At 54.4% G+C, this 27,689-nt stretch overlaps 2 protein-coding genes and 1 non-coding gene across 7 annotated transcripts; all 3 read right to left on the bottom strand.

Annotated features, from left to right (window-relative positions):
* Nucleotides 1–1,973: 1,973 nt before the first annotated feature.
* DAPK3 (death associated protein kinase 3) lies at nucleotides 1,974–15,709 on the bottom strand. 4 transcript variants are annotated; one of them, XM_081499753.1, is made up of 10 exons: nucleotides 15,658–15,709; nucleotides 14,268–14,431; nucleotides 7,777–8,137; nucleotides 7,386–7,515; nucleotides 7,085–7,133; nucleotides 6,418–6,444; nucleotides 5,179–5,331; nucleotides 4,417–4,462; nucleotides 3,443–3,939; nucleotides 1,974–3,189 (listed from the first exon to the last, which is right to left on the bottom strand). In XM_081499753.1, the coding sequence occupies exons 2-10, from the start codon at nucleotides 14,327–14,329 to the stop codon at nucleotides 3,039–3,041; spliced, it is 1,476 nt and encodes a 491-aa protein (XP_081355879.1). In that variant the 5' UTR covers nucleotides 14,330–14,431; nucleotides 15,658–15,709; the 3' UTR covers nucleotides 1,974–3,038. The 4 variants fall into 4 exon arrangements, with proteins under 4 accessions (XP_081355879.1, XP_081355878.1, XP_081355877.1 ...); XM_081499752.1 differs by lacking the exon at nucleotides 15,658–15,709 and adding an exon at nucleotides 15,142–15,512; XM_081499751.1 differs by lacking the exon at nucleotides 15,658–15,709 and adding an exon at nucleotides 15,430–15,512.
* A 1,853-nt stretch (nucleotides 15,710–17,562) lies between these two features.
* On the bottom strand, nucleotides 17,563–26,595 carry EEF2 (eukaryotic translation elongation factor 2). 2 transcript variants are annotated; one of them, XM_081499746.1, is made up of 15 exons: nucleotides 26,510–26,595; nucleotides 25,217–25,475; nucleotides 24,226–24,452; nucleotides 23,923–24,134; nucleotides 23,128–23,306; nucleotides 22,913–23,018; nucleotides 22,297–22,410; nucleotides 22,052–22,190; nucleotides 21,737–21,932; nucleotides 20,852–21,110; nucleotides 20,407–20,514; nucleotides 19,298–19,651; nucleotides 18,965–19,147; nucleotides 18,745–18,877; nucleotides 17,563–18,280 (listed from the first exon to the last, which is right to left on the bottom strand). In XM_081499746.1, exons 4-15 carry the CDS (start codon nucleotides 24,067–24,069, stop codon nucleotides 18,087–18,089), a joined length of 2,112 nt encoding a protein of 703 aa, XP_081355872.1. In that variant the 5' UTR covers nucleotides 24,070–24,134; nucleotides 24,226–24,452; nucleotides 25,217–25,475; nucleotides 26,510–26,595; the 3' UTR covers nucleotides 17,563–18,086. The 2 variants fall into 2 exon arrangements, with proteins under 2 accessions (XP_081355872.1, XP_081355871.1); XM_081499745.1 differs by having other exon boundaries at nucleotides 24,226–24,407; nucleotides 25,261–25,475.
* LOC145511834 (small nucleolar RNA SNORD37) lies at nucleotides 23,382–23,446 on the bottom strand. The gene has a single exon (XR_014058208.1). It is a non-coding gene; the product is annotated as a small nucleolar RNA SNORD37 (small nucleolar RNA).
* Nucleotides 26,596–27,689: the final 1,094 nt, after the last annotated feature.

Raw genomic sequence — 27,689 nt, 5'->3', positions numbered from 1 at the left:
TCCTTGTAGCACTTAGCACTAACTGCAACCCCCCCCCCAAATCACACTCCTGAAAGAAAAGGGGCTGAGGGCATGGCAGAGGGACAGGGTGCTGAAAGAGGGAAGTGAGAGTTGAGTTGCTCAGTGAACCAGTTGTGGGGGGAGGGGGGGTTGCTGTGCACCTTCATCATTGTGAGTCTGCTACCACAGACCCAGTGCCTTAAAACAACAGGTGTTGTCATCTCACAGTTGTCGGCCAGGAGTCTTGATTGGCCTACCTGGGTCCTCTGCTGAGGGTCCCTCAGGAGGCTGCAATCCAGATGCCAGCCCAGGCTGGGCTTTATTAGAAGGCTGGACCAGAGAAGGACCCACGGCTAGGACCCCTCACATGGTTGGTAGGCTTCACTGCCCGCTGGCTGTTACTTGCCACATGGGCCTGTCCAACAGGTGGACAAAGCTCACCATGTCAAAGTCAGCAATGAAGTCAGATGGAAGTCAGTCTGTGCAGCCTACCCACCAATGTGACCTCCAGCACCTGCACAGCATTCTGTCGTCAGAAACTGCCATGAGGCCAGCCTGCTCTCAAGGGAGTGGGGAGCACAGGAGCAGGAGCTCCTTGGGGGCCACCATGGGGCCTGCCTGCCAGACAAGGTAAACCACAGCACTTTAGCCTGCAGGCTCTGCCAAGGGTCAATACTATTAGTAAATGATTGTGGGGGACAGAGACACTGGTAGGTGCTTCGTGAACACACAGTGGTTCCCTGTGCCCTTAGCTGACAGATTGAGAAAGTAACTCGAGATGACCTGGGTCAGGGGCAGAGGTCGTCTCCAGAGCAAGGACCCTGAAGACACTGGGGAATTTGCCCTCAGCACAGAAGTGCTCTGGATTCTGAAAGGCCAGGTGTGAGTCCAAAGGGGCTGTGGTTTCTACCCGGAAGCCATAATCAGAAAGACTGGGAGAGTGAGGCCCCTCCTTTGCCTCCCACCGTTATCTCCCTGACACAGCCTAACTGGGTAAAGGTTGGCTGGCTGAATGCTCTTCACTGGTGCCCTGGAGCCTTCAGGGGGCCCCTGGCTAACCCCTCTTGGGGTCTGGAGGCCCTCCAGCACTGTATGGAAGCCCATTTCTTTTCCAGGTGGCACCCGGACGATGGCTTGCTGATCTCACACAGTCACCCACACTGGGCACCCCTCTCCTGCCACAGACTGACTGCATTTTGCAATGAATCACAGGGGGATGTGCTGCTCAAAGGGGTAACACCAGGTGCCAGCCGTGGAGGACAATCACAGACCGACTGGAGAAAGCTGAGTGGGTTCAACCACTCCACAGGCTGAAATCTACTGAGACTCTGAGAGTGGAAGTTGTTGATCAAGAAGACAGGTAATTCCCTGGTGGTCCAGTGGTTAGGGTCCCATGCTTCCACTTCAGGGGACACGGGTTTGATCCCTGGTTGGGGAACTAAGATCTCCCATGCTGTGCTTCATGGCCATAAAAAAAAAAGATGAAAAATGAAATGAATTTTAGAGTCTTCTCAATTTTTCTAAAATTGGTTTAAAAGAGGGGGAATAGGGAGATGCATGGAATGAGGGAACAGAATGCTGACCAGGCCACTGGGAAGGAGGAAGCAGGTCAGAGGGACCCTCTTTGGAGCCACATTCCAGACCCAGAGGCTGGGCGACTGGGGGCAGGAGTGGCAAGGACACCTCCTCCAGGCAGGCCCAGAGCAGGCAGGGGGCCCATGTGTGACCTGACAGCGTTTCAGAAGGAGCAGAGGGACAGGAAACCCCTCCAAGCCAACTCCAGTCGCCTGGACGCCTCCAGCTCTTCAGAGACATCCCCAGCTGAGCCCCAAGATAGGGGCAGCCTCCAAGATCCCCCAGGGCTGTGGGGGCTGGCAGTCGACAGAGGAAAGAAGACACAAGAGGCCACAGAGGCTGTGGTGCCAGCTGCCAGGCAGGCCACCCCCATCCCAGCCAAGCAGAGAAAAGCAGGAGCCAGGGAAGCAGGTTTTATTTCCTTAAGGCTAGCAGCAGGCACATGCTCAGAAGTGTGTATGTCATACAATGGTGCTTGTGAGGGGCACACAGTGGGCCCATCCTGCCCTTTTGCCAGACCCACAGCCAGGCTCCAATGCCCTCCTCGGCCCTACAGGGTCTTGTGGCCTGAGCCCCGCCGGGGCCATGGCTGGAGGGTCAGCCACCTGCCCACCCACTCCTCCCTGCATGTGGCTGGCCTGTTGGGAGGACTCCTCTCGGACTAAGGGCAGGGGGCTGCATAAGGGCCCCTGGATTAACACAAGGGCAGCAGGGAACTCCGCTGGAGCTCAGCGTGGCCACAGCTGGGAACCCAGGTTCTGCTGAAGCCTGGTTCTTAGGGCACATTCTCTGGACCGCACCGCAGGGCAGCACCTAGTGGCACAAAGCAGCATTGCCACCGAGACCACTTAAGGGCGCCTTCTCCAGCAGCTGCCCGGAGCGCAGCAAGGTAGGGCAGGCTGTAAGGGACCCTGGGGCTCTCCAGGTAGGGGACGCTGGAAACAAGGGCCCCTAGCAGTTACTCCAGGGTGCCCAGTAGAGAGATGCTGGTCCAAGGGCAGCAATGGCGAAGAGAGTATGATGGGGTGGGGCTGGGGATGAGGCGGGGTTGGGACCCTGCTGAAGGCTCTAAGTGTTGTCAGGGAGCTGGAGAGAAGGGGAGGTCCCAAGGCTCTTCACCCCCTTCCCCATGAGAGGCCTGCCTCAGCAAGAAGTGGAGATTCGGCCTTGAAGATACTTCCTTTACTGCACCTGGGCCCTGGGCCCTGCCACCACCACCCCCAATACAACACCCAGACTGACATCTCCTTGAGGGCTGGGGGCACTGAGAGGGGCTGGGGCATCTGGATCAGAGGCCCTTCCACCACTGACTCTGGAGGAGCAGCTTCTCTTCTCCAGAGTGGAGGAGCCAGGGTGTCGAGCAAAGGCTCCCCCTCAGTTCTGAGTCCTAGGACATTCACAGACACCCCACCATGCCCCTGCACCAAGATTCCACACACCTGGACCACATGGAGAGCCTGAGGCTACTGACCAGGCTCTGAACATGAAGGCTGCCAGCCCAACCCTGGGCAGGTGTGAGGCATGTGTGTCCGCTGTGGCCAGTTCCATTGTGGATGTGCCGCTCCCTTGCAGAGGTCCTGAGCTGATGCTGCCCTGGATGCCCCCAGAGTGAAGCTGCAGGAGGGAGGGAGGGGCTGGGGGCACTCGGGCGGTGCAGAGAAGGCCCAGACCAGCCACCTCCTCTGGGGCAGAGCAGGGCCAAGCCCTCCTGGGCCATGGATTCCTGGGCCCCACGGAGTGCATCCTGCCTCCAGCTCCTGGGCACTCCAGGGCCACATCGGGGTGACGGGGCCTCCCAGGGCTGAGGATGCCGCACCCTGGGCGGCCCTAGCGGAGGCTGCACTCCCCCTCCTGCAGCTTCTCCTGCTCCATGGCGCGCACCAGATCCTGCACGAACCGCATCTCGGAGGCCACCTGCTTGGCCAGTGCCTCGTAGCGGTTCTCCAGGCGGCTAAAGCGGCGCTTGAGCCCACTGGCCCCGAGCAGGGCACCCTTGGCCTCCTCCTGTGCCTGCCGCTGCAGCGCCTCCGTCTTGTGCAGCTCCTGGCGCAGCCGCCGCAGGTCCTGGCCTAGGCTCTCGTTCTCCTCACGGTACCAGGCCTCCTTCTCCTCGTAGATGGCCGTCAGTGCCTCTAGGTCCTCATGAAACAGGCGTCGGCTGTGCTCCAGCCCGCGCAGGCCCTCCTCGGCTGCCGCCACCTCCTCCAGCACCTTGGAGAAGCGTTCGAAGTTGATGTAGGTGTTGTTGGGGGGCATGCTCGAGTGCGACTTGATGGTGTACTCCTTGAGGCGTGCCGTCTTCAGGCGCCGCCGCTCCGGCTTACGGCCGCTGTCCTCCCGCCGCACATTCCGCCGCCGGATGGCCTGCAGGGGGAGAGGAGGGGAGGAAAGGGCACCTTGGACTAGGGCCAGCAGGGCAGCCCCCCAGGGCCAATCTGGCCCTCCGCCCACTTTATACTGGCCCACAGCTCTGTCCATCTAAGTACACGTGGTCCTGGCACTTTCCCGCTCTGATGGTTGAGCTGAGACTTGATGGCGGACCACATGGTCACAACAGAGACCACAGAGCCAAAAGAATTCACTCTCTGACCCTTGACCGAGGCTGCCAAGCCTGACCTCAGCCTGGAGGTGATCCCTTTCTGAGAAGTTCTGGGGAGGGCACCCTGCTGTGTGCAGAGTGGCCGTGGACTCCAGCCAGCAGTTCAATGAGACGACTCCGACGCTACACTGACATACAGCCTGTGCCCACAGCATCTAGGCCCACTTCCGTGAGGACGCTCGCCCATGCTGGGGGCTGGTCCCAACTGCCATGCCTATGTGGGGGCAGCCCCACCACCTCACCTTGATCCAGGAATGCTCCAGGCTCTGGGCGATGGTCATTCTCCTCCTGGAAGAGCCCCCAGAACTGGTTAGTTGCATGTGTGCCTCCTTCACTGTCCTCACCACACAGAGAGCAGGAAGGGGTGGTCTACACTCTCCCCGCTGCAGCTCTTGCTCTCAACCCCACCTATGGCTGACTCAGGGCACCTCCCCTGGGCCACCACCCTGAAACCTAGTCCCTGAAGTCATTGTGAAGCCCAGCAGCAAGTTCCTGAAACAACCATGCCAATACAGGCACAATTAAGGTCTCCCAATCTGTTTGGCCGGCCATAAGGAGCCCAACAAGGGGCTTGGGGACATGGACTCCAGGGTTTCCATGTTTTCCGCTAACAGCATTGACACCTAATGTTGGGGTCTCATAACTCAGACACCCAGAGGAGGAGCCTGGGGAGGACAAGCCCATGGGAGCACCTATGGGTGAAGGAGAGCTCTGTGCTGCCAGCATGTTTAGCTTTTTCTAGGGAAAAAAACCAACTAGTAATTTAGACTTTTATATGAAACCTCCTATCCTAAACGCTGGCAACAAATGAAAAGCTTTGTAAGAAGCAGCTTCGTAAGAGAGCCTGCCTAGGCATCCCTCTGCTATCTGCACCCAGAACAGGAGCCACAGACGACTCCCAGATACAGGAGTGGCATCTCAGATGGACACATTACTTGTCCTCGGCCATAGTGCCCATTCTGGGGGACTCGTCTGGTCCACCCTGCCCGGCCCAGTGCTCCTACTTGGGGTCTTTGACAAGCAGCCGACGGATGAAGTCCTTGGCCAGCTCGCTGGTATTGCTGAAGTACTCCTCGTCAAAGTCATAGTTCACAGCCGAGATGTTGGTCAGGGTCTCCTGCTTGGTTTCACCCAGGAACGGGGACGCGCCACTCAGGCTAGGAGACGGACACCAGGCTCAGGGGGGCCAGACAGGCCTGCGGTCACTCCACGACCAGGCTGCTTCCCAGGCCACCACCCAGCTCCACTGTGCCCATGGAGGGGGCACATGGGGAGGGAGGCTGATGCCAGGCCCCCAGCCACCCTGCACAAACGCGCCCAGCCGCCAACCAGAGGCAGTGAAAATCCACTGCCCAGCCAGTGAGGGGCGCTGAAATGAGTCAGCAAAATCTCTGCAGAACCTCAAAGTATCCCCATAGACTTAGTCTTAGGGGTTTGGTCTCAAAGCCCCTTCCCTGAACCCCTTAGTAGTTAGAGGCAAAATGGTTAACTGGAGGGGTGGGGGGGCGGTGCTGGGGGTTCCTGGCCGACACCGCAGATGTCAGGTGTCTTTCCAGCGTGCTGCGCTGAGGCCACACCACCACCCTGCACGGATCTGGGCGTGTGATGCTGTTACTTTTTAGGTGAGAAATACATATAGCTGGTTTTCACTCCCAACTGCAGGCACACAAAACCCTTGTAACTTCCTAAAACCCAAGGCAGGAACATCTATTGCTATAATATTTGGTCTTTGTTTCATTTCCTAAAACAACTCCAGAGAATAGAGATAAAAGAAGTGTCTTTTCTTGCTCATGACAAGCCCCTTCCAGCCACATCTGAGTTGGTACCAATGAGGTGACTGTGGAAAGGCCCTAAGGAGAGGGCTGCCAATTGGGGCAGAGCAGTGGGGTCAGAGGGATAGAACTTTTGTCCTGCCTCCAACCTCCAGGAAGGGGAGGGGCTGGAGACTGAGTCCATCTCCAAAGGCCTGTGATTGAATCCACCACACTGAGGAGTTGCCAGCCCAAGGACGAGGGGACAACAGTCCCGGCCCAGAGCCTCGTGTGGTTACTTCACGTGGGGAGGCCTTGCCTTTGGAACTCTCCTGAACACACTCTCTCCTGCACACACTCACGCAGTTGTCCATCCATCCAGAGTCCCTGAGCACTGCAACAGGTCAGCACACTGAGGGTCCTGCATTCCACTTGTGACCCCTGCACAGAAGCCTCCCGACCCAGCAAAGCCCTGAGAGGGCAGGTACTCACAGGATGTAGGTGATGACACCAATGCTCCTGGAGGAGAACACACAGAAGAGATAGGGTCAGCTCTGCCGCAGGCTCAGCACCCCAACCCCCAGAGTCCAAGACTATCTAGCCAGGTGGGGGCAGGCCTGTCAGCCCCAGGGACCCTGTTCCTCCAAGGTCTGAACAGCCTCCACCAAGTCCCACCCTCTGCTCCAAGGGCCTCAGGACTGAACACTGAGGCACCTCTGGCTACGGCTGCCTGTCCAGACTCAAAGTGGCTGGAGTGTGGGCAGGGTAGACAGAGCACAAAGGCACCACAGGCCACACAGATGTGGAGCCTCTTGAGGCCTCTGTGGCTGAGGGCAGACCTGGCAAACTCTATATTAATGTAAAGGGTGAGACAGTGAGTGTTTCAGGCTTTTCAGGCTACAAACAGTCTCCATCACATTCATCTGTTTTTAACAACCCTTCAAAGACCTGAGAACCCTTCCTAGCTCACAGGCCTGGATAGGTCAGCAACCCCTGTCCTAAGGCAATAGTTTGTGCTGCCCCTGCCCCACGGCTCCAAGACCAGGAGGGGGGGCTGCACCTCAACCCGTGGCTGTGACCCGGAAGCTCCTGGGCACAAGAGGAGGGTTCCCTGAGGAGACGCAACAAGGGCGGCCCTGGGCCCACCACCCTCACTCACCACATGTCTGCCTCCAGACCCAGGGGCTCATAGTTGACGATTTCAGGAGCTGCAGAGACAGGGAGACAGGGTCAGGTGCCGGATGTGCCCAAGGGGGCACGCTGGACACGGCCCAGGGGAGTAGCAGAGCCCACAGACAGGGCCGGCTCTTGGCAGGGAAAGCCAAGGTGGTGACTGCCCCAGGCCTTGAGTCCTTGGTGCCCAGCGCTAGGGCACAACGGGAAACCTGAGGCCTGAGGGGCTGCCTCGCCCTAAGCCAGCTGGAAATGCTCCAGTGCCCCCAGGCCCACCCGTTCCTCACCCACGAACTCCGGGGTCCCAAAGATGTTCTTGAACTCGTTCCCTGCCTCGATCTTGTGGGCGATGCCGAAGTCAATGAGCTTGATCCGTGGGTTGGGCACATTCTTGTCCAGGAGCATGATGTTTTCTGGCTGGTGCGGGGAGGAAGGCAGGGGGATGAGCAGGGGGCTCTGCTGCTGCTGGCCCCATGTCTCAGGGAACAGCACTGGCCTGGCCCAGTGTGTGGGGTGTGTGAGGGCTGACTCCCCTCCACAGGTCCAGCCCAGAGCCATCCATCTCAACACCCCCAGCAGGGACATTCTGAGAAAAGGGAGGTGGACCTTCTCAGCCCCATCCTCACCCATGCCGGCCAGGCTCCTCCCCGGCTCCGTGCTGCAGGCCCAGTGGGCTACCTTGAGGTCGAAGTGGGCGATGCGCTTGGAGTGGAGATAGTGGACACCGTCCAGGATCTGCTTGAGGAACTGGGTGGCCTCGTCCTCGGTCAGCGACTCCTTCTCGGCCAGGAAGTCGAAGAGCTCGCCGCCTGAGACCAGCTCAAGGATGAGCACCACATCCGTCCTGTTCTCGAAGATGTCGTGCAGTGTGATGATGTTGGGGTGCCGGATCTCCCGCAGGATGTTCACCTCCCGCTCGATCTCCTCTCGGCTCACTCCCCGGCGGCTGGATGATAGGCGGCGCTTCTTGATGAACTTGGCCGCGTATTCCTTCCCAGTGCCCTTCTGCCGGCACTTCCGCACAATCGCAAACTGGCCGCTACAGGGACAGAGGGGAGGGGGGAGCAGGCGCTGAGAGAGACGCAGGACTCTGGGGACCCGGGCCACTTCCCAGGACAGTGCGTCCCAACCACCTCAAGGATGCACCCCTGGTAGCAGTGCTCCACGTGAGCGCAAACTGGCACTGAACACAGTGGCTGCCCAGAGTGTCTGCAGCAGTGAAAGAACCAACATGGTTCCATGTTTACCAAAATGAAGCTGGACCCCATCATGGCAAGTCAGGCTGAATTTTATGCAGTCTTGAAAGACGATTCTTTAGGCGCTGAGAGGACAGACCCCCATGAAGACCTGCTCAGTGAAGACAGCCGCAGAGGACCACAAGGAATGAGGTTATTCTGGGTAAAACAGAAAGGTACAGGATTTCCCTGATGGTCTAGTGGTTGAGAATCCGCCCATCAATACAGGGGCCACCAGTTCAATTACTGGTCTGGGAAGATCCCACGTGCCATGGGGCAACTAAGCCCAAGTGCCACAACTACTAAGCCCACACGCCCTAGAGCCAGTGCTCAACAAAAGAAGCCACTGCAATGAGAAGCCTATGCACCACAATTAGAGAGTAGCCCCAACTCACCACAACTAAAGAAAGCCTGAACAGCAACGAAGACCCAGCTCAGACAAAAATTAATTAATTAATAAAAAAAAAAGAAAGGTACATGTTATACCATATATAGAGGTATGCTGACATGTAAGAGGTTGCCACAGGTAAGAGGTCTCAAGGACACATGCCTGGCTGTGAGCAGCAGATATCTCTGAAGATCGGAACTGAGGGCAGTGAAGAGGGGTTTTTTTCTTTTTATTAATGTTTGCTATGATTCCTATATGATTCAACTTCTCACAGCACATTTCATCACAGTTTAAATTCTAAGAAAAGATAAAAAGCCACTGAGTTCAAAAGAGCTTCAGAGTGAAAGAAGCACACACGTTTTCACAAGAGAGGAGGGAGGATATGGAGAAACTGGAACCCTGGTGCACGGCTAGTGGGAAAGCCAGGCGGTGAAGCTGTGGTGAAAAGTGTCTGGAGGTTCCTTAAAAGGCAAAACATGGAGTTACCTTCAGACCCGTGAATTCCACTCTACAAAAACTTGTACACAAATGTTCACAGCACCATCATTCACAGCAGTCATAAGGTAGAGATAAATGCTGATCAGGGGATAGAACATACACAAAATGTGGTCCCTCCACACACAGGAGCATTACTCAGTCCTGAAAAAGGGTTGTGAAGCCCTGACACTTGCTACAATGTGGATGGACCCTGAGAATATGATGCTCAGTGAGAGAAACAGATGCAGAAGGACACTCAGTGTATAATCCACTGATGGGAAACATCTAGAACAGGCCAGAGGGTGGGTTCCTGGTTGTCAGGGGCTGAGGAGGCGATGAGGGTGACTGACCAGGGGGATGGGGCTCCTTTTGGGATGATGAAAATATTCTGAGATTATTCAATAGTGATGGCTGTAAAACTGTGAATATATGGAAGATCGTTAAGTTGCACAGTTTAATAGAATAAACAGTATGGTGTGTGAATTATATCTCAAGACAACTGTTATTTGAAGAGAAAGAGAGAAACTATTTACTGTCCTCCAGGGAGCTGTCCAATGTCCAAATTCTTTTGCTGTCTAGGAACTTAGCTATGTTAACTTGCTTTCATTCAGGAGTTGAGTGAAAAAGGCTAGAGGATAATTACTTTAAGCTTTACAGGCCATATGGTCTCTGTCACAATTTGTGTGTGTTTTTACAACCCTTTAAAGAAGTAAAAAACCATCCTACATTCATGAGTGGACCATACTGAACTAGGCGAGGGCTAGATGTGGCCCACTAGCTATGGGTCACGCGAACGTAGAGACTAAGCCTAACACAGAAGGCACACAAGAGACCTCAACCAGGTACCACCAGGGGTCAAGAGAAAGGAGACAAGGTGACTATGTGACAACTCACAGAAATGGGACCAAGTGTGTAGAGGAAGGAGTGGCAGAGATGGGCCCTGGGGATAGGAGGGATCTCTTCAGTTGGTGATAGCACAGACAGGACAGGCAGAACAAGAGATAGATGAATGAGGGTGTCTTTGCCCAGCCAGGGGGTTCTTCAGAAAAGCCAAGGGACCCAGTAAGCAGACCTTACTAGACGCTCAGTACCAGGTGCAGCCGGCAAGCATCTAAAGCCACTGTACACATGAGCATCAAGGCACAAAGGTGCCACAGTAGGCTGCTGCAGACATGCTCTGTGTCCACTCAGGCAGGTAAGGTCAAGGTAGGCAGGTTGGGAAGTGCAAATTATCACCAATCAAGGTGAGCTAAATAATGGTCCACATCTGAATCCCCGGGACCTGCAGGCATGTCACCTCACGGGGGAGAGGGGCTCTGAAGACAGAATTAAGGCCCATGAGATGGGGATGACCCTAGATTCCCCAGTGGTCCCAGTGTCATCACAGGGTCCTTGTAAAAGGGAGGCAGGAGGGTCAGAGGAAGAGAGAGATGGGAGATATTGCGCTGTTGGCTGTGAGGATGGAGGGAGGGGCCGTGAGCCAGGGATGTGGCACCTCTAGAAGCTGGAAGAGGCAGAAGCCTCCGGAGGGACCAGCCCAGCAGATTCATTTTAGACTCCTGACTCCCAGACCTAGACGTAAAACATGGATATTCTTCTCAGCCACTAAATTGTGGTAATTTGTTACAGCAACAACAGGAAACTCATACACTAGTCTAAAAGCCAAGAGCACAGTCAGATGAGAAATGTCAAGTGTCCCTGATCAGACCTCCCCCCAATCCCTTAAATCTACCACAATGGTCCCCTGGGTATGTTGTGCTCCTGCCCCCTTCAACATCTTAGCTAACACTCCTCACTCCTGAAATGTCTTTCCCTCTCCCCTCTGCCTACATCAACCAAGCAAATTCTTCCAGGTCCGCCTCCCACCCCACAATGACACTCCAACAGAAATGACATCGAAGGCCGAGTGTTTGCTGCCTATTGGGAACACTCTAGGCCTGAATGTGTGGCCTAATTTTCAAATACAAGGATTTTTTCCCCTCTAGTTTTATTCCAAGATGAACCAAAAAACTAACAAAAAGTTCATGGTAGGGGGGAGGTGAAACTTTTCTGGTCATCTAGTGGCTAAGACTCTGCACTCCCAATGCAGGGAGCCCTGGTCTAAGAATTAGATCCCACATCCTGCAACGAGGATTGAGGATCCCACGTGCTGCAACTGTAACTAAGACCTGGCAGAGCCAAATAAACAATATATTCTCTTAAAAAAAAAAAAAGAGTTCATGGGAAGGAAAACAAAGACACCATTAGTGCTAAATTGTGTCCCCCAAAATCCTAATCCCTAGGACCCCCAAATCTGACTACTGTGATTTAGGGCCTTTGAAGAGGTAATTTAGTAAAAATGAGGTCACTGGTGCTCAGTTGCTCAGTTGCGTCTGACTCTCTGCAACCCCATGGACTGTAACCCGCCAGCCTCCTCTTGTCCATGAGATTCTCCAGGCAATACTGGAGTGGGTTGCCATTTCCTCCTCCAGGGAATCTTCCCAACCCAGGGATCAAACCTGCATCTCCGGCACTGGCAAGTGGATTCTTTACCACTGAGCCACCAGGAAAGCCCGAGGTCACTGGGGTGGATCCTAATCCAACAGGGTTAGGTGTCCTTATAAGAGGAGAAGGTTAGGACACAGACGCGCACAGAGGGAGACCATGTGAGGACATGGGGAGAAGGTGGGCATCTACACACCAATGAGAAAGGCCTCAGAGAGAACCAAGCCTGCAACACCTTGATCTTTGATGTCCAGCCCCCAGCAGCCTGAGGTGACAAATGCAGACACACTCCGTGACACAGAAACCAGGATGACGTCCACACTGACCAACCGCAGACTAATTTATCTCCCAAGATTGCCCAGGTGACTTGACTTGGGAGAACCCTCCATACCCATCCACACAATACTCACTCCCATTTTATTCAGTCCATGACTCCCAGGACAAGGAAACTCGGCTGGGCTTAACTCAAAGCAGAAGCCAGACGCCCACCTCTGGCTCCAGCACACCTGCGCTTTGCAATCAGCAGGGCTTAGTCTCAAGGCCTGAGTCCTGCCTGGCCACCTTCAGTCTACATGGCCTTGGGCAAGCTGATTTCCTGTTCTGAGCTTCAGTTTCTTCATCCACAAAATGGGGATGATAATGGTCCTGCCTGGTAGAGCCTTTCACAGATGAATGGGAATGTAACAAAAAACAGCCCAGGACTCAGATGGCCAAACAACATCTGCAAGTTCTACAGTTGCAGCACAGTATGCACAGTGTTCCATGGCATTAATCCTTCACCTCGTGTGTCTCTAAGAATGTTCTGGATCATTACATAGGGCAGCGATGTCCATGATGGCAGCCACTGGCCACATGCAAGCTGTCCAGCCCATTCAAACTGAGGTGTGCTGTGAGCATACAAGACACACCAGAATTCAAAGGCTTCACATCAAAAACAGGTAGTAAACTATTTCATTGAAAATTTTTATAGGAACTTCCCTGGTGGTCCAGTGGCCAAGACTCCACGCTCCGAATCCAGGGGGCCTGGGTTCCATCCCTGGTCAGGGAACTAGTTCTTGCATGCCACAACAAAAAAAATCCCAAGTGCTGAAACTAAGACCTGGAGCAGCCAAATAAATAAATATTTTTAAAATAATAATAATAATTTTTATAACGAATGACAACCAAAATGATAATAGTTTGACCTAACAGGTTAAATAAAACACATTATAATAAAATTATTAAAGTGGACACAGCTACTAGAGAATTTCAATAAAATTCCTACATGGCTTGCTTTATACAAGTTGCCATGCTCTTTTTAATGGGTGCATAATACTCTGTTGACAAGGCAGTGATGCTGTGATGGTCACTGAAAAGGCCCCATCTTCTGCTCACATAAAGTCCTTACAGTGACTCTCCCCATCCCTAGATCTTAGGTCTATGCTAATGCTAAGTCGCTTCAGTCGTGTCCGACTCTGTGCGACCCCACAGACCGCAGCCCACCAGGCTCTGCCGTCCCTGGGATTCTCCAGGCAAGAATACTGGAGTGGGTTGCCATTTCCTTCTCCAGTGCATGAAAGGGAAAAGTGAAAGTGAAGTCGCGCAGTCGTGTCCGACTCTTAGCGACCCCATTGACTGTAGCCTACCAGGCTCCTCCGTCCATGGGATTTTCCAGGCAAGATTACTGGAGTGGGGTGCCATTGCCTTCTCCAAGATCTTAGGTCTACATATATGCTATACCCACAGAATTAACTCCTAGGAGTGAAATTAGTGGGTTAAAGGGAATACACATGATAGTTTTACTGACTATTGCCCAGCTACCCTCAGCAGAAGGCCCTAACATTTTCAGTAATAAAGTCTGAGATTTCCATGCAGGTGGGGGAGATGGCCTGCATTCCCTGCCGCTCTACCAGAGGAAATTCCTAAAGGAGGGACTTCAGAATCCCAAATGAGCCCCGTTGGCTCTCTCAGCCTCTCAGCAAAGGCCTGATGAACGCTCAGTTATTTACATTCCCTTCTGGTGACATCATGGGGCCGGCCAAGGAGGCTCTGAGAAGGCCAACCAGCAACAAACTCACCAAATAAGGGTTGAGGCTCGGCAGAAAAAAGGATGGTGGCTGGCAGGTCTGAGGCGGGAGAGCTCAGAGGGTGCGCTCCCAGGCCCCGCCTGGCAGGAAATCAGCTGCCTGGCTGGATTGGGAAACCTCTGCTCTTTCCCACAAGAATGCTAACAATGGGCCAGGGTGTGGGCCCAGACAGGAGGCCGGGGAAGCTCCACTGCCTCCCACAAGAGAGGTTTAAAGACACAGACAGACCTTTACCAACATCTACTGCTCTCATGACATAGACCAGGCACTGTATTAGGTGCTATTTGGACTCGATCACGTTTATTCCCAAAGGAAGTGCACAGGGGATGTCGGAACCAGAATTCCAGGCCCAGACTGGCTGCCTCCAAAGCCCAAACTTGTCCCACAGCGCATGATACTGACTCATCGCTGCTTGGGGAGAGCAGGAGAAAGGACAGGAGGAGAGGAGATACTCCAGAAGACCCCACAGTGGGTCGGGTCTCCCCCCTCCTCGTGGCCCCATCAGAGGGGACTGCTCACCTTCCCAGCTCCTCTCCCATCTCATAGTGGTCTTCCACATCCTCCTGCCTGAATGTTGACATGGTGGCCGGTCTGCCTTCAGCGTCTTCCACTCCAGGACAAACCTGGTCAGTTGGTAGATGCGGTCCGGAAATAGTACCTCACGGAGTCCTCTTGCCGTGACCCTGGAGGAGACAGAGAAATAGAAAAGGACTGAGATGCCAGTCATTACTTCTGGGTCAAAGGATCGATCAGCATCCTCTAAATAGGTTTCAGATTCACCATGCTGAAATTCTACCTTACCGGTAAAAGGCACTTGCATTTGGTGGGTGGGGCGCTTTCATGTGTCATCTCGTTTAGATACCACACTGCCCCAGGGGTCAGTGTTAGCACGGCTTGGGCCACTTACACCCCTGTAACTCCCAGGAGCCATAGATCTGCGGTTCTGTACACAACACCCCAGTCTTTTCTGCCTCTTCCTTCTAGGCTTCTCCCAATCTCATCCATGGCCCCCAAATTCCTGTTTAAGTTCTCCCACACTCTTCACACCCCCAAACCCTGGGACACCTTGACTCTCTGCCAGACTTACCACACACTCCCATCTCCTTGTCGGTCAGCAAGCTCAACTCCACCTCCTCCTTACCCACTGCCCCCACATGCCCTCCCCTCCTCGGCTGGTCTCTAAGACCCTCTGCGGCGCTGGGCTTACCCCATCTCTCGCCCCCGCCTTTCTGAATTTCCCAGGAACCGGACAATGGCTTCCAAGCTCCTCCAAGGCCCTAGCCCATTCTTGCTCCCTCTGACCTCCGCCGTGCTAGCAAAGTTAACTTCCTCCTCCCTCTTCCTCGAAGACACCTCTTTCAAGTTTCAAAGGCCCCCGCCCCAACCTCCACACCTTCAACGGAACCCCGCAAAGGGCCACATCTGAGTCTCCTCCATGATCCTTCGTCTCCAACCTTCTTCCAAGCTCCAAGGCAGACCCCTATGGCTTCCTTCAGAGACGCCGCCAAGATTCCCCCAACCCCTAACGTCTCGGCTCCAACGTCCCAGAGGGCGACACGCCCCTCACAGGCCCTGGCCCAGATCCTTCTCCCGTCCAGTCATCCCACGGGTCCCCAAACGTCCCCCCTAGTAAGTGCCCCAGGAGCCCCTCCCCAGGCACCCTCGGCCCCGCGCCGCAGACCTGTCCCTCAGCCGCGCTGGCGGGCGCCGCGTCCTCAGGCCCCGCCGCCTCGGCCGCCGCAACGCGCAGACCCTTGCATCGTCACCGTGCCCGCCAGAGCCCGCCCGCGAGAGGTGGATCCCACCGCCCATTGGTCAGCACACACACGGTTCGTGAATCCCCGCCCACCGCCTCCTTTCAGGCCCGGGCCTACGGCTTCCGGGCCTCCTCACCAAAATGAGGCCTCACCTTTGGTACAGGCTCGCCTCCCACAGCTGATTGGCTGTTAAGAACGTCGGTCAAGCTCACGGAAGTCGGCCTCCCGACTTCCGGTCCCTGGACCGCCCCGCCCCTTTCCTTCTGACCCGGGTCCTGAAGCTGGGAAGGATGCTGAAGTCCTGCGTCCCTATTCCTGCCTTCCTTGGGCATGAAATACGTGAATCCTATGCCCAACTCTCTCATGACAGCTCCTGAGGCGGGCCCTGGGGCTGCTTCAGTCCCAGGCAGTTTTCTCCTCTGTAAAATGTTAGGGGTGCTAAGTCGCTTCAGTTGTGTCCAATTCTGCATAGCTTGCCAGTCCCCACTGTCCATGGGATTCTCCAGGCAAGAATACTGTAGTGGGTTGCCATTTCCTTCTCCAGGGGACCTTCCGGACCCAAGGATCAAACCTATGTCTCAAGTCACCTGCTTTGGCATGTGGGTTCTTTACCACTAGCGCTACCTGGGAAGCTGTTAGCCATATTGCAAATACATAAGGATGCAAACTAGGATAGGTGTTGCCATTAATGCTTGAGGATTGTTTTATGACTCCTTTTAGGCTCAAGATACGTAAGAACTAGCATTGATTGAGCCTTACTGCATACCAATTAACAACGTGAAGTTAAAATATTTTACTAGTTCTATACTTGGGGAAACAGACCCAGAGAGGTTAAGTAACTCACCCAGAGTCACACAGCCAGTAAAGGCATTAACTGAGATTCGTTCCCAGAGGCCTGAACCCAAAGCCCACTTCAGATACCATCTGACACAGGCCAACCTCTGGTCATGATAGTCCCAAATTCATGCAATTCCACTTCACTCCACCACCACTTGCCTTCTTCACCTCACACCTCATCCCCGTTTAAGTGTAGACAGGGAAGCTCTTCTTCCAGCCTGGGGACCACCTTCCTCCACTAAACCCAAAGCATACTTCACAGCTAAAGCAGCACTTTCTCTCACATTCACTTTTCCCTATTATTTCCTTATTAATCTGGTACATTTGCCCCCACTAAAGAACAGTGATACATTATTAACTAGTCCCTACTAGACTTTCTCCCGTCTTCTTGTCCCAGGATCACGTCACATTTGTCTCCTTAGGTTCCTCTGTGCTTTTTGAGTCTCACTTCCAGGGGTTTTGATGACTAGGTTTTGAAGATTGGTCTGTTCCCTCAATGTGGATTTGTCTTGATGTTTTTCTCACGGTTAAACCAAAGAGATGAGTTTTAGGAAGACCATGTCGTACCATACCATCATGGGGACTTACCACTGATGTTGACCTTGGTCACCTGGCCCTAGGCAATGTTCACCAGGTTTCTACTATACTCTTCCTTCCACACCACCAGGTGGGTCAATGGTAAGGAATCTGCCTGCCACGCAGGAGACAAAGGTTCCATCCCTGGGTCGGAAAGACCCCGTGGAGAAGTAAATGGCTACCCACTCCAGTATTCTTGCCTGGGAAATCCCATGAACAGAGCCTGGAGGGCTACAGTGCATGGGGTTGCAAGAGTCAGACACAACTTAGCGACAAACAGCATAGAAGTAACCACGAGGGAAGTTTGGATGGGACCAAAGTGAGCACACTACCTTCCAAGCCTGCACTGACTGCTACGGTACCATTAGTGACAACTACGTAAATACTGGGTTTGCTAACCCAATATTTAATGGTTAAACACTCAGTTATTGAGGCACACTGCTCCCATTTCTAATGCTTAGGGGACACATGGGCAAAGTGGCTGCCCCTGTGGACAGCACAGATGTCTGGCTGGCCTTGTGACAGATGGACTCCTGGACTATCACTTGGAGGTGACATTCAACACTGTAATGGAATGGCCTTGCTCACTGGCCCAGAGAGCCCATTCCAGCCTGAGCAGATGGAGAAAGACCACATACACACAATCACCACCATGTCGTTTATTATTCCAATGGCACTAATACAGCTGGAGGTGCTCAGTTGACACTGTGCGGGTGGGGTTTCCTGCCTTCTAGCTCTTGTCCAAACAGAACATCTACCCGCTTGTTTCTTCCCCCTTTCTGGAGGAAAATCCACTATGGGCCATTTACCCAAATAAACCTCTTAATGCGTTTATTTTTAACTTTTTTTTTGACATTAAGTTTCCCTCAACAAAAAAGTATTGGTTGTCCCATCCCCTCCCCCATCCCCACCGGCCAGATAAGTCCCTGCTGTGAGGGCACTTCTGTTGCCCCTGAAATCTGGAAATAAATATCGAAAGAAACGGCATCAAGTGTTCATGTTGAGCGATGGCACGAAGTGGGCCCCAGAAACCTGTCAGGCAGAGCGTTACTGGGTCTGGACAGCCTCGAGGTGTTGTGGAGAATGTGAGGGCTTGTTGCCGTGGTCACTTGTCCCTGGGCACAGGGGCCACGCCAAGTCCCACCAGGTGGCGGGCTAAGCGGACCACCTACAACTTGTCCAGGAAGTTGTCCAGGGCTGGGATGCCTTCCTTCAGGCCTTTGCGCTTGCGCGTCTCCGCCACCACTTGACTGGGACGGCTGGTGTTGTCAAAGGGGTCACCGGGGAGGATCTGCCAGTGGTCGAACACACACTGGGGGAAGGCCTGGCCACCCGTGTTGGACCTCAGGTCAGCAGTGAAGCCTGCAGGAGGGGGCAAACAGTGCTCACTGGGAAGCCTAGGTATGTGCCTCAAGGTTCCCTGGTTGAGACCAGAAACACAGACTCACACCAGGGGATCCCGGAGTCGTGTAAGATGTTAACCCCATTACCCTACACCTCACTCAAAGGTTCCCTCAAAGGCTACTGATAAAGAATGAGGCAGGGATGGCCCTTCCTGGGCCCCAGGCCTCCATCTGCACCTTCTGATGATGAGCCAGATCTCCAGCACAGCTGCTCTGTGGCCGTGCTTAGATCCACAGGCCAAGGTCACTCCACTAAATCAACAGTCCTGAGACCCACATGAGAGAGAAATAGGTCACCCCCTCCTTCAAACTGCAGTGGGCAGCTCCCATGATGATGAGAAAGGACTGGCCAGGGCTGTATGTCTGCTGGGCTCCACCCCGAAGGCAGTGAGCATCTGAGGACCACACTAGACTGGTACTCACCAAAGGACTCATTGACAGGCAGGTAGGCCTTCACGACAAACATGGGGGTGCCGGCCACCTGGGTCTCCTCGAAGACGTGGCCCCGCTTCCTGTTCAGGACACCGTAGATGCCACCAACCACTTGTTCCGGGCACTGTCAGGCAAAAAAGGGCTCTGAGCGGCTGCTGGGCAGGATGGAACCCAAAACATCAGCTGGGGGTTCCCGGCCCAGCCCCCTTACCTGGATCTCCACAAGATAGATGGGCTCCATGAGCCGGGGCTGGGCAGTCAGCACACTGGCATACAAGCAGCGCCGAGCTGTTGGGATGATCTGGCCACCCCCACGGTGGATGGCATCAGCGTGCAGGGTCACATCATGGACATCAAAGCGCACACCCCGCATGTTCTCCTCGCACAGAGCCCCCTATGGAGGAAGGAGGACCACTGTCAAGAACCCACCTCCACAGCAGCTCTGAGGGACAGGCTGGCCACAGCTGTCTGTTCCCAAGACCACACACAATCCCACCTTGCCCGCTGACTGCCCCTGCAGTGCTGTGCCTGAGCACCCCCTCACCTCCTTGGTGGCCCACTGGAAGCCAGCCACCACACTGTCCTTGATTTCATTGAGGTACTGCACCCCCTTGGTGATGTCCGTGAGGATGTTGGGGCCCGTGCCATCAGGGCCGAAGCACCAGATCTTACGGGCCTCAGCCACGTCCCACTCGTACTTCTCAGCCAGGTAGCGGGCCCGCTGCTTGAGCTCCTGGCGGGCGGACACCTCACCCTTGTCGATGTCCTCAGCCAGGCCATCAGGGAAGGGCCGTGCCTTCATGTAAAGCCTATTGTGCTTGTTGGGGGACTTGGACAGGCAGAGCACATTCGACTCCTCGCTGACAGTCTCCCGGTACGAGACAACTGGGTCAGATTTCTAAAAGAGGAACGTGCAGGGTCAGGTCTGCCCCAGGAAGCAGACAACCCAGACAAGCATCTTCCTAATGATGCCCACTTCACACTGGCAGAGGAGAGCGAGCAGAGCAGGCTCCACCTGACTTCCTGCAAACAGGTGTGCAGCTACTCGCTAAACGCCCACTGCCAACAGGGCTGGCTAAATAGCACTTGTGGTAAAACTATATGTGCAGTATTAATTGAAAAATGATTGCAAACATACTAGTGCAAGATCCCATTTCAGTCTAGTTTTCTTATTTAGAAAAGAATATGAAAAAACTGTCAATTCCCTGAAGAACGGAAACTTTCATTCCTATAACTAGAGAGGTTTAACAGGGAAAAACAGCATGTAAAGAAACCCAAAACCTCGGCTAAGCAGACACAGATCTGAGCTCATTTCTATGAAAAAGCAGAAAATGGAAACCAGAGTGTACCAGCTGGGGGTGGTAGGGCTGCCTACAGAACCTCAGTGTCTGCCCTTTTCTCAAGTTTTTTTTTTGGTAAACTTATGCTAGCAGAAGTTAGCAGACCCCTCACACTCCAACCCTGCCTGCACATCCAAACAGCTGATGTCACAACAGCACATATTATCTGGCAAGACGGGGCAGAAGGAAGGAGAACCAAGTGACCCCCACCACCGGGCCCCTCAGAGCCCACCCAGGCCGTGCTCTCCACCAGCCCTCTTGGTATAGGGAATGCAGGTCTCCAGCCATCACTGCGTGGCAGCACCAGCCTCACCTTGATGGGGATGCAGGCGTGATCCTCCTCCAGGTCCTTGAGGCAGATCTCCAAGTGCAGCTCCCCAGCCCCAGCGATGATGTGCTCCCCGGACTCCTCGATGATGCACTGCAGAAGGCCAAGTATCAGCCCAACACTGACCCCAGGACCATGTGGTAACCCAAGGGAATCCACGGGGCAGGTGGAAAGCCAGCTCCAGCTGGACAAGGTGGACTCCCAACACAAGGTTTAGGGGGTAGGTACTAGTTTTCAACTTTAACCTTCTAAAAAGAGCCTCAGGGTCCAACCAGTCTGGAAAGACTTAAGTAGTATATTAAAGTTGGACTCCTGGTGGAAAACCACCATTTAAATGGGCAGGACTTCTACCAGGTCAGCCCAGTCACATCACGTCAACAAGTCAACAAGCCACCGTGGCAGGTGTCGCCTCTGGCCAACGGCCACCCACCTGCACCATGGGGTCCGACTTGGCCAGCCGCTTCAGACCCTCCACCAGCTTGGGCAGATCGGCCGGGTTCTTGGCCTCCACAGCGACCCTGACAACAGGGCTCACACTGAACTTCATCACCCGCATGTTGTGGGCATGCTCAAAGGTGGTGATGGTGCCAGTCTTCACCAGGAATTGGTCCACACCCACCAGGCCCACAATGTTGCCACAAGGCACATCCTCGATGGGCTCCACGTAACGGCCCATCATCAGGATTGTCCTGGGGGGGGACATAAAAGGTGTCAACACACTAGCACTTGTGTGGCAGATCCCCAAGTCACCAGACAAGCCTCCCTTGTTTTTCTGGCAGTACCACACTGCATGTATTAATTCCTGGACCAGCGATTGAACCCAAGACCCCTGCAGTGGAAGCACAAAGTACCCCTCCTTTGAGCCTGTGGCTATCTTCATGTCTAGAGGGGCAGAGCCAGCTCACCAGGGGCCAGTGACCCAGTGACATCTCAGTGACAATTCTCTGATCACCCCAAGACCAAGTAATGTGCTGCTGCGCCTGTGCAGGCCTCTGCACCCTAGTGCAGTCAGGGCCTCAGAGAGTCCCACGCCTGCAGCAATGACTGGGGGGCGCCACCCTCAACTGAGGTCTTTGGGATCAGGGCCTGCTCTCGGGGTACCTTAACTATCCTATCACTCTAATTTCCTACCTGCTTCCCAGCTCAGGACTGTGTCACACTGTGAATCCTTAGTTGGAGGAAGGGTACTATTTCCTGGTGCTTCCCTCCCCCAAGCAGGTCTCTTACATTCAGATGATCCCACCCCTTCCCCCCTCACTGGATGGACGAGCAGCAGGAGGCTATTGGGCCCCCTCTAACTCCCTGAGTACCTCACCTCTGGATCGGCTTCAGGTACAGGTCCTCCTTCTTCCCAGGAGTATAGTTGGGCCCCATGATGCGGACCTTCAGGCCAGTGGACACCAGCCCTGAGAAGACCCGGCCGAAGGCATAGAACCGACCTTTATCAGAGGTCGGCACCATTTTGGAAATGTACATCATGAGAGGGCCTTTGGGATCACAGCTTTTAATGCCTGAGAAGAAAAATGAAACCCCCAAAGGGGAACATGTGATTCCATGGCAGCTCAGCTTTCCAGACTCCTGAGGCTCTGTCCAGCATCAGGCCCCCGGGGTGCAGGCAGGCCCCACATACCCATGGCTGCCTCATCGTCTGGGGGCCCCTCGTACAGGAGCTCACAGCGGTACTTCTGGGCCGTCACGGGCGAGGGCAGGTGGATGGTGATCATCTGCAACAGGGCGTCCCCAGCAGGCAGCCAGCGGCGCATCACAGCCTAGAGTAGAGGATGTGAGGGGGAAACGTCAGAAAGAGAACAGAAAGAAAATAGACACAAGCAGCTCCAAGAAGGTGGGACTCCCAGGAAGAGCTCCTCCGCTCACCTTCAGAAGTGGTTTGCCCTCCTTGTCCTTATCTTCACTGTCCAACTTGATGTCCAGTTTTTCAATTAGTTTTGCCGTCTCCTCTTTCTTGAAGTTCATGATTGCATCAAACACCTAACATGCAGGAAAGATGGCAAAGTGGGTTTGGGAACATACTGGAAGTCTGCAGTTACGTGCTAGAGACTGAAGGCCATGGATGGAGCAGGGCCAAAGCTGCAAAAACCCTCACTTAGCATCAAACGCCTGACTTAATCTAGCAAATAAGAAAATTTCTCAACAGACTTAAAAAAACCCACCCTAAGTGGGCACACTCACTGAACTCACTGGCTTACAACAGGCAGCCCTTTCTGCCACACCTCACTTGCTGCCCAGTCAAGGAGGCTGACTAATCCCAAGATGCAGCCCAAGAGTGTGGGAGACCTGCTAACCAGGGTTGAACTGAGGGCCTTCTGACCTCATGCTGTCTCATCCTTGTTCCAGGAGCTGACATGCAGGCCTGGCCCTTTCTTGCCTTGTGGCATCTTGCCATCGGCTGCAGCAGGTTGGGTACCATACTGTCTGGGGACCCCAAGGACAGCCCTGGGAATGGGTATCTACCAAGCTTACACTGGCTCACCTTGAAGATTGGGTCCAGGATGAGCTGGCAGAACGTCCGTGGCAGCTTCTTGCCATCAGGGCTGTTGGCTGACTTGCTGAACTTGCCGGTGGCTGGATCAAAGTACCTGTTCGGAGAACACCCAACCGAAGAGTTAGAGAAATCGGCAGCAGGGGAGGGGGTAACCTGGGTGGGAAAGACCCCACAGACACTTGAGCTGTGTCTCCAACACTCACCGGTCTCCCCACAGCTTTTTCATCATGTCCTCCACCTTCTTGGCCCGCTCAGCAGGCCCTAGCTGTCCCTCGCCCTTGGCGGCAAACTTGGCCACATACATCTCTGCAAACTGCTTCAGGGTAAAGGCCCAACCGTGAAGACCAGACCCGAAACCAACAGTACCAAGGACGGGGTCAATCTGCAAGAACAGGAAACAGTTTAGCTGGAATAGTTGGACGGAAACCACAGCTACAAAATCCCCGAGCACCCCAGGCCTCAGACTTCAGATTTCTTCAAGAGCCATCAGGTCAAAGTGAAGAAATTTTAGTCATCATGTACAAGGTGCCCAACTCTGTCTCCACCCCCACCCCGCGGGGGGGTGGGGAGGGCGGCGGTGTGCAAAGATCCCACAGGGACTGCCCCATGCACCTGTCAGCAAGCAGGGGGAGCCACTGCCTCACCTCCCTGAAAGTTCAGCTTTCCTGTCACTCTAAGGTTCCTTGGAACCCCACCTTCCACCTCCCAAGAATCCCCAGGAAGTCACTCATTCAGAAGCAGTTCCCTAGGAGCAGCCCAAGACCACAGCTCTTCCAGTCTGCCCCGCGGGAGAAGTGGGAGGGGGTACTAGGAACACAGCAGAGCTGCTGCTGCTGCTAAGTCGCTTCAGTCGTGGCTGACTCTGTGTGACCCCATAGACGGAAGCCCACCAGGCTCCGCCATCCCTGGGATTCTCCAGGCGAGAATACTGGAGTGGGTTGCTATTTCCTTACACAGCAGAGAGAGGTACCCTAAACCCAGCAGTCAGGCTGTCCTACCATGATGTTGCCCATGGGGCCGCTCTCGCCCTCGCCATAGGTGGAGATGATAACGTTGACGTTCTCCACGATGCGCTGGAAGGTTTGGTAGAGCTCCTCAGGCTCCAGCTGCAGCTCAAGCAGGGCCCGGTCCATCTTGTTCATCATCAGCACCGGCTTAATGCGCTCGGCGATGGCCTGGCGCAGCACCGTCTCTGTCTGAACACACACACCTGCAGACCAGCAGGGGATGAGGCAGCTCTTGCAGCCAGAGAGGGGACAGCCCCAGGTTCCAAGCCACCCTAGGGGGCGCCCACTGCTTACCCGACACGCAGTCCACCACCACCAAGGCACCGTCAGTGACACGGAGTGCAGCTGTCACCTCTGAGGAAAAGTCGACGTGCCCAGGGGAGTCGATGAGGTTGATGAGGAAGCCAGAGCCATCCTTGCTCTGCTTGATGAAATTCAAGTCGTTCTCTGAAAGCTCGTAGAAAAGGGAGATGGCCCTGAAAAGATGGGGACAGGTGAACCAGATGAAGCCACACCTTAGCCTGGCCTGTGGTCAATAAGGTTCCCACTGAGGGGGGAGTCAAGATGGATGCTCTTCATTCCTAAGTGAGGCTAGGATCCAATAAAAAAGCCAGGCAGATACTGCAACCTGTCCCCTCCCCCTGCATTACTCATCCCTAAAGATGAACTTGAGACTCCTCACACAAGAGCCACTGCATCTGGAGACATTTACATTGGCAGCACCCTCTGCCAGGGACAGCCACTTCCCTGGCACCAGAGTCCACCTGGGTCCTCCCAGGGTTGACACACCTGTTGTCAAAAAGCAGCTACTACACAGGAGCTAGAAATCCCAAAGGCTACTTTTCACCCTTCCCTGCCCTGCAGGGAAGTGAGTCTCAGAGCAATGACCAAGGACAAATGACTAAATGAAGACAACTGCTGTCACTGTTTTTTTTTTTTGGGGGGGGTTGTCACCCTGACATCTGGGGTCATAAAACTCACAGGGGGCTGCCGTGGGCACAGCAGGACTTTGGCATTGACCCCGGATGCCAATAGCATCCTCAGACTTCTCCAGACATTGCCAAGAGCCCCCCGCTCCCTTCCCCTCCAACCTCCTTAACTCTAACCACCCATCACTGTGCCTCTTCCCCTGGAGGCAAAGGTGCCCATCCCACTAGATGAAGCTCCATCATCCCTCCCAGTTCAGAAGCCCAGCTTCAAAGTGCTCCTCTCCCCAGAAACCTGTGGGAAAAGGCCTATGTCTGTCTATCCTTCCTGCCCACTACCAAGGACTCAGAACAAGCACCACCCCCCTTTCCCTGTGGAGACGACACCAGGGGACTTGCTCACGTTGACTTGATGGTGATGCAACGCTCCTGCTCGTCCTTCCGGGTGTCAGTGAAGCGGGTCTCTCCAGCCCGAGCAGAGGCGATGATACCCGCCTTGCACACCAGGGAGTCCGTCAGAGTGGACTTGCCATGGTCCACGTGGGCAATGACAGACATGTTCCGGATGTTGGCCTTCTTGTCCATGATGGCCCGGATCTGGTCTACTGTGAAGTTCACCTGGGCGCGGTGGGGGAGGGGAGGGTCATGACAGGCCGGCACTCCAGGAAGGACCCTTGGCACAGAGACTTTGATCGATAGAGGCTGCAAGGTCCTAGCCAAAAGGGGCTGGTCCCTGGTGCTGCCTCAACTGACCTAAATCCCCCTTTCTTTGTTAACACCCCTTTTAAGAAGTCCAACTCAACTTGTCCCTGAAAAGCCTATCTTGGCTGTCACACCCAAAGTGACAACTCAGAACGGAAACTGGGGACTAAGTCCCAAAGAGTAACAACAGATTTCCTTTATACTACAAAGATACTGGGGTCTCGTGGGGTCCGGCTGAACCTCAAGTGCCCCACTGTGTGGCCACTGGTATACCCCGAGGCTTCCCAACCAAAGGGGCTCTCAGAACTCCAAGGTCACCCCTCTCTGAGGTTGTGGGTGTCAGAGCTACCCACCCCACCTTTGATTCGTAAATATGCCACCCCCGGTTTGGGGGCAGGGGGGATTGCGCAGCCCTAACAGGCGCGAGCCTCCACCTCGTGACTCTAGCATCAGCTGTTCACAATCGGGAGGTTCACGAAAGACAAGAGACCAGGCCAAGATCACACAGCGGGAGAAGATCGGGCGCTTCTAAAGGTCTTACTCTTCTCTCCTTTAGCCATTTCCAAGACGCCCACGGCTCCCGACTAAAAATCGGACTGAAACTCCCGGCCCGCGGGTTACATAAGGCTCCCGGCTCGCGCTGCGGCGCCCGCCATTACAGCGTCTGCCACATCATCATACCCCCCCGCCCCGCCTCCGCCTCCGCCCCCGCCCCAGCTTCAGCCGGGCCCGGGACCCCGCGAGGCGGCAAAGCCCCCGGAAGCGGAGGTCGGCGAGCAGTGCGGCGCGCAGACATGGCGGCAGCCGCTTCACCTGCCCCGGCCCCGCCGGCCCCGCCGCCGCCATGTCTCCTCCCAGTCAGGGAGGCCACAGGTCTCCAGGCTTGGCAGCGCCAGCCCTGCAGAGGCCTCGCTGCCGTTTCAGGCCCCCGGTTGAACAGCGTTGCTCACCATGGTGGCGGATGGCGGTGGATTCTCCCAGACAGATCCGAGCGAGCTAGGTCGCGCCGAGGATGGCGGCGACGACGGCGGAAGAGGACGCTGACGTCAACACCCGAGACTTTATAGGCCGACGCCGGTTGGGCGGGTCATCTGACTGCGCTTCGGGGGTGGAGCGAAGCGTCGCCGCGCGCAAGCGCAGGAACGCCCTCGCCATCACCACCACCCAATCCGGGTAACCCCTTAGGCGGCGGCGCGGATGGTCTATTACCAAGGGTCTGCATTCCCTGCTTGGATTTTCCCGGGGGCGTGGTTGCCTCGAGCTGGGTGCACGCCTCCAGGATGCAATGCTTAGCTGCAAAAAGCGAAGAGCGTCATTTTAGCTGAACTATTAACCATATCTTAGCAACTATGTCATTTTGCAAAATACCAAGCACTTGATGAAGAGGATATTACGATGTGAATAGGGTCTGTGGATTGTACTAAGATTAAGGTTTGATATGATGTAAGATGACAGTGACAGTACTAGGTCCGGGACTGGAGAAGAGTACTTGGGACCTCTGTACTATTTCTGCAATCACCTGTTTATAATTATTTCTTTAAAAAAAAACCCTCCTCAAAAGCAGATATTAATCACCCACTTTCCCCACAAAGACAAATTCAGCGTCTACTACGCCAGGCATTGCCATAGGCTTTGTGGATAAAACAGTACAACACCTTATCAGCTCCATCACTTTAAGTGTTCTTACACTAGATACGCAGGTTTTTCTATGCTGCGATTTCTTTATCTGCGCAATGGGATGATCAATACTACTTAATTGTTTGAGGGAGAGTAAAATTCACTCAATACATGTAGAGGGATTAGCACCGAGTCTGACACAGTTCTCAGTACACCTCAGTTATTTCCAATTAGTTATCGTTACCGTTATAGAACACATTTCAGGGACTGGTTTGCTGCGTCCCAAGCGTGGGAGCTAGGCGCTTTTCTACATGCGCAATCTCATTTTCTACTTCATTTTCTCTCCAGGGGGAGGCGCAGGAACACTATTTTGTATTCGTGTCCTGATACGACCCTAAGAAACCGTTGTATATCAGATCTTCGGCTCCAGGGAAAGAATGGGCATTTTATTCAGGATCTTTATTCTTTATAAAGAACCCAGCTCAATGCCTGGTACACAGTAGGCGCTCATAT

This window comes from Giraffa tippelskirchi, chromosome 6 (assembly GCF_054371585.1).
Source record: "Giraffa tippelskirchi isolate mGirTip1 chromosome 6, T2T-mGirTip1v1.2.pri, whole genome shotgun sequence".
NCBI classification, from domain to species: domain Eukaryota; kingdom Metazoa; phylum Chordata; class Mammalia; order Artiodactyla; family Giraffidae; genus Giraffa; species Giraffa tippelskirchi.
This window is presented reverse-complemented; position numbering and strand designations above follow the sequence as displayed.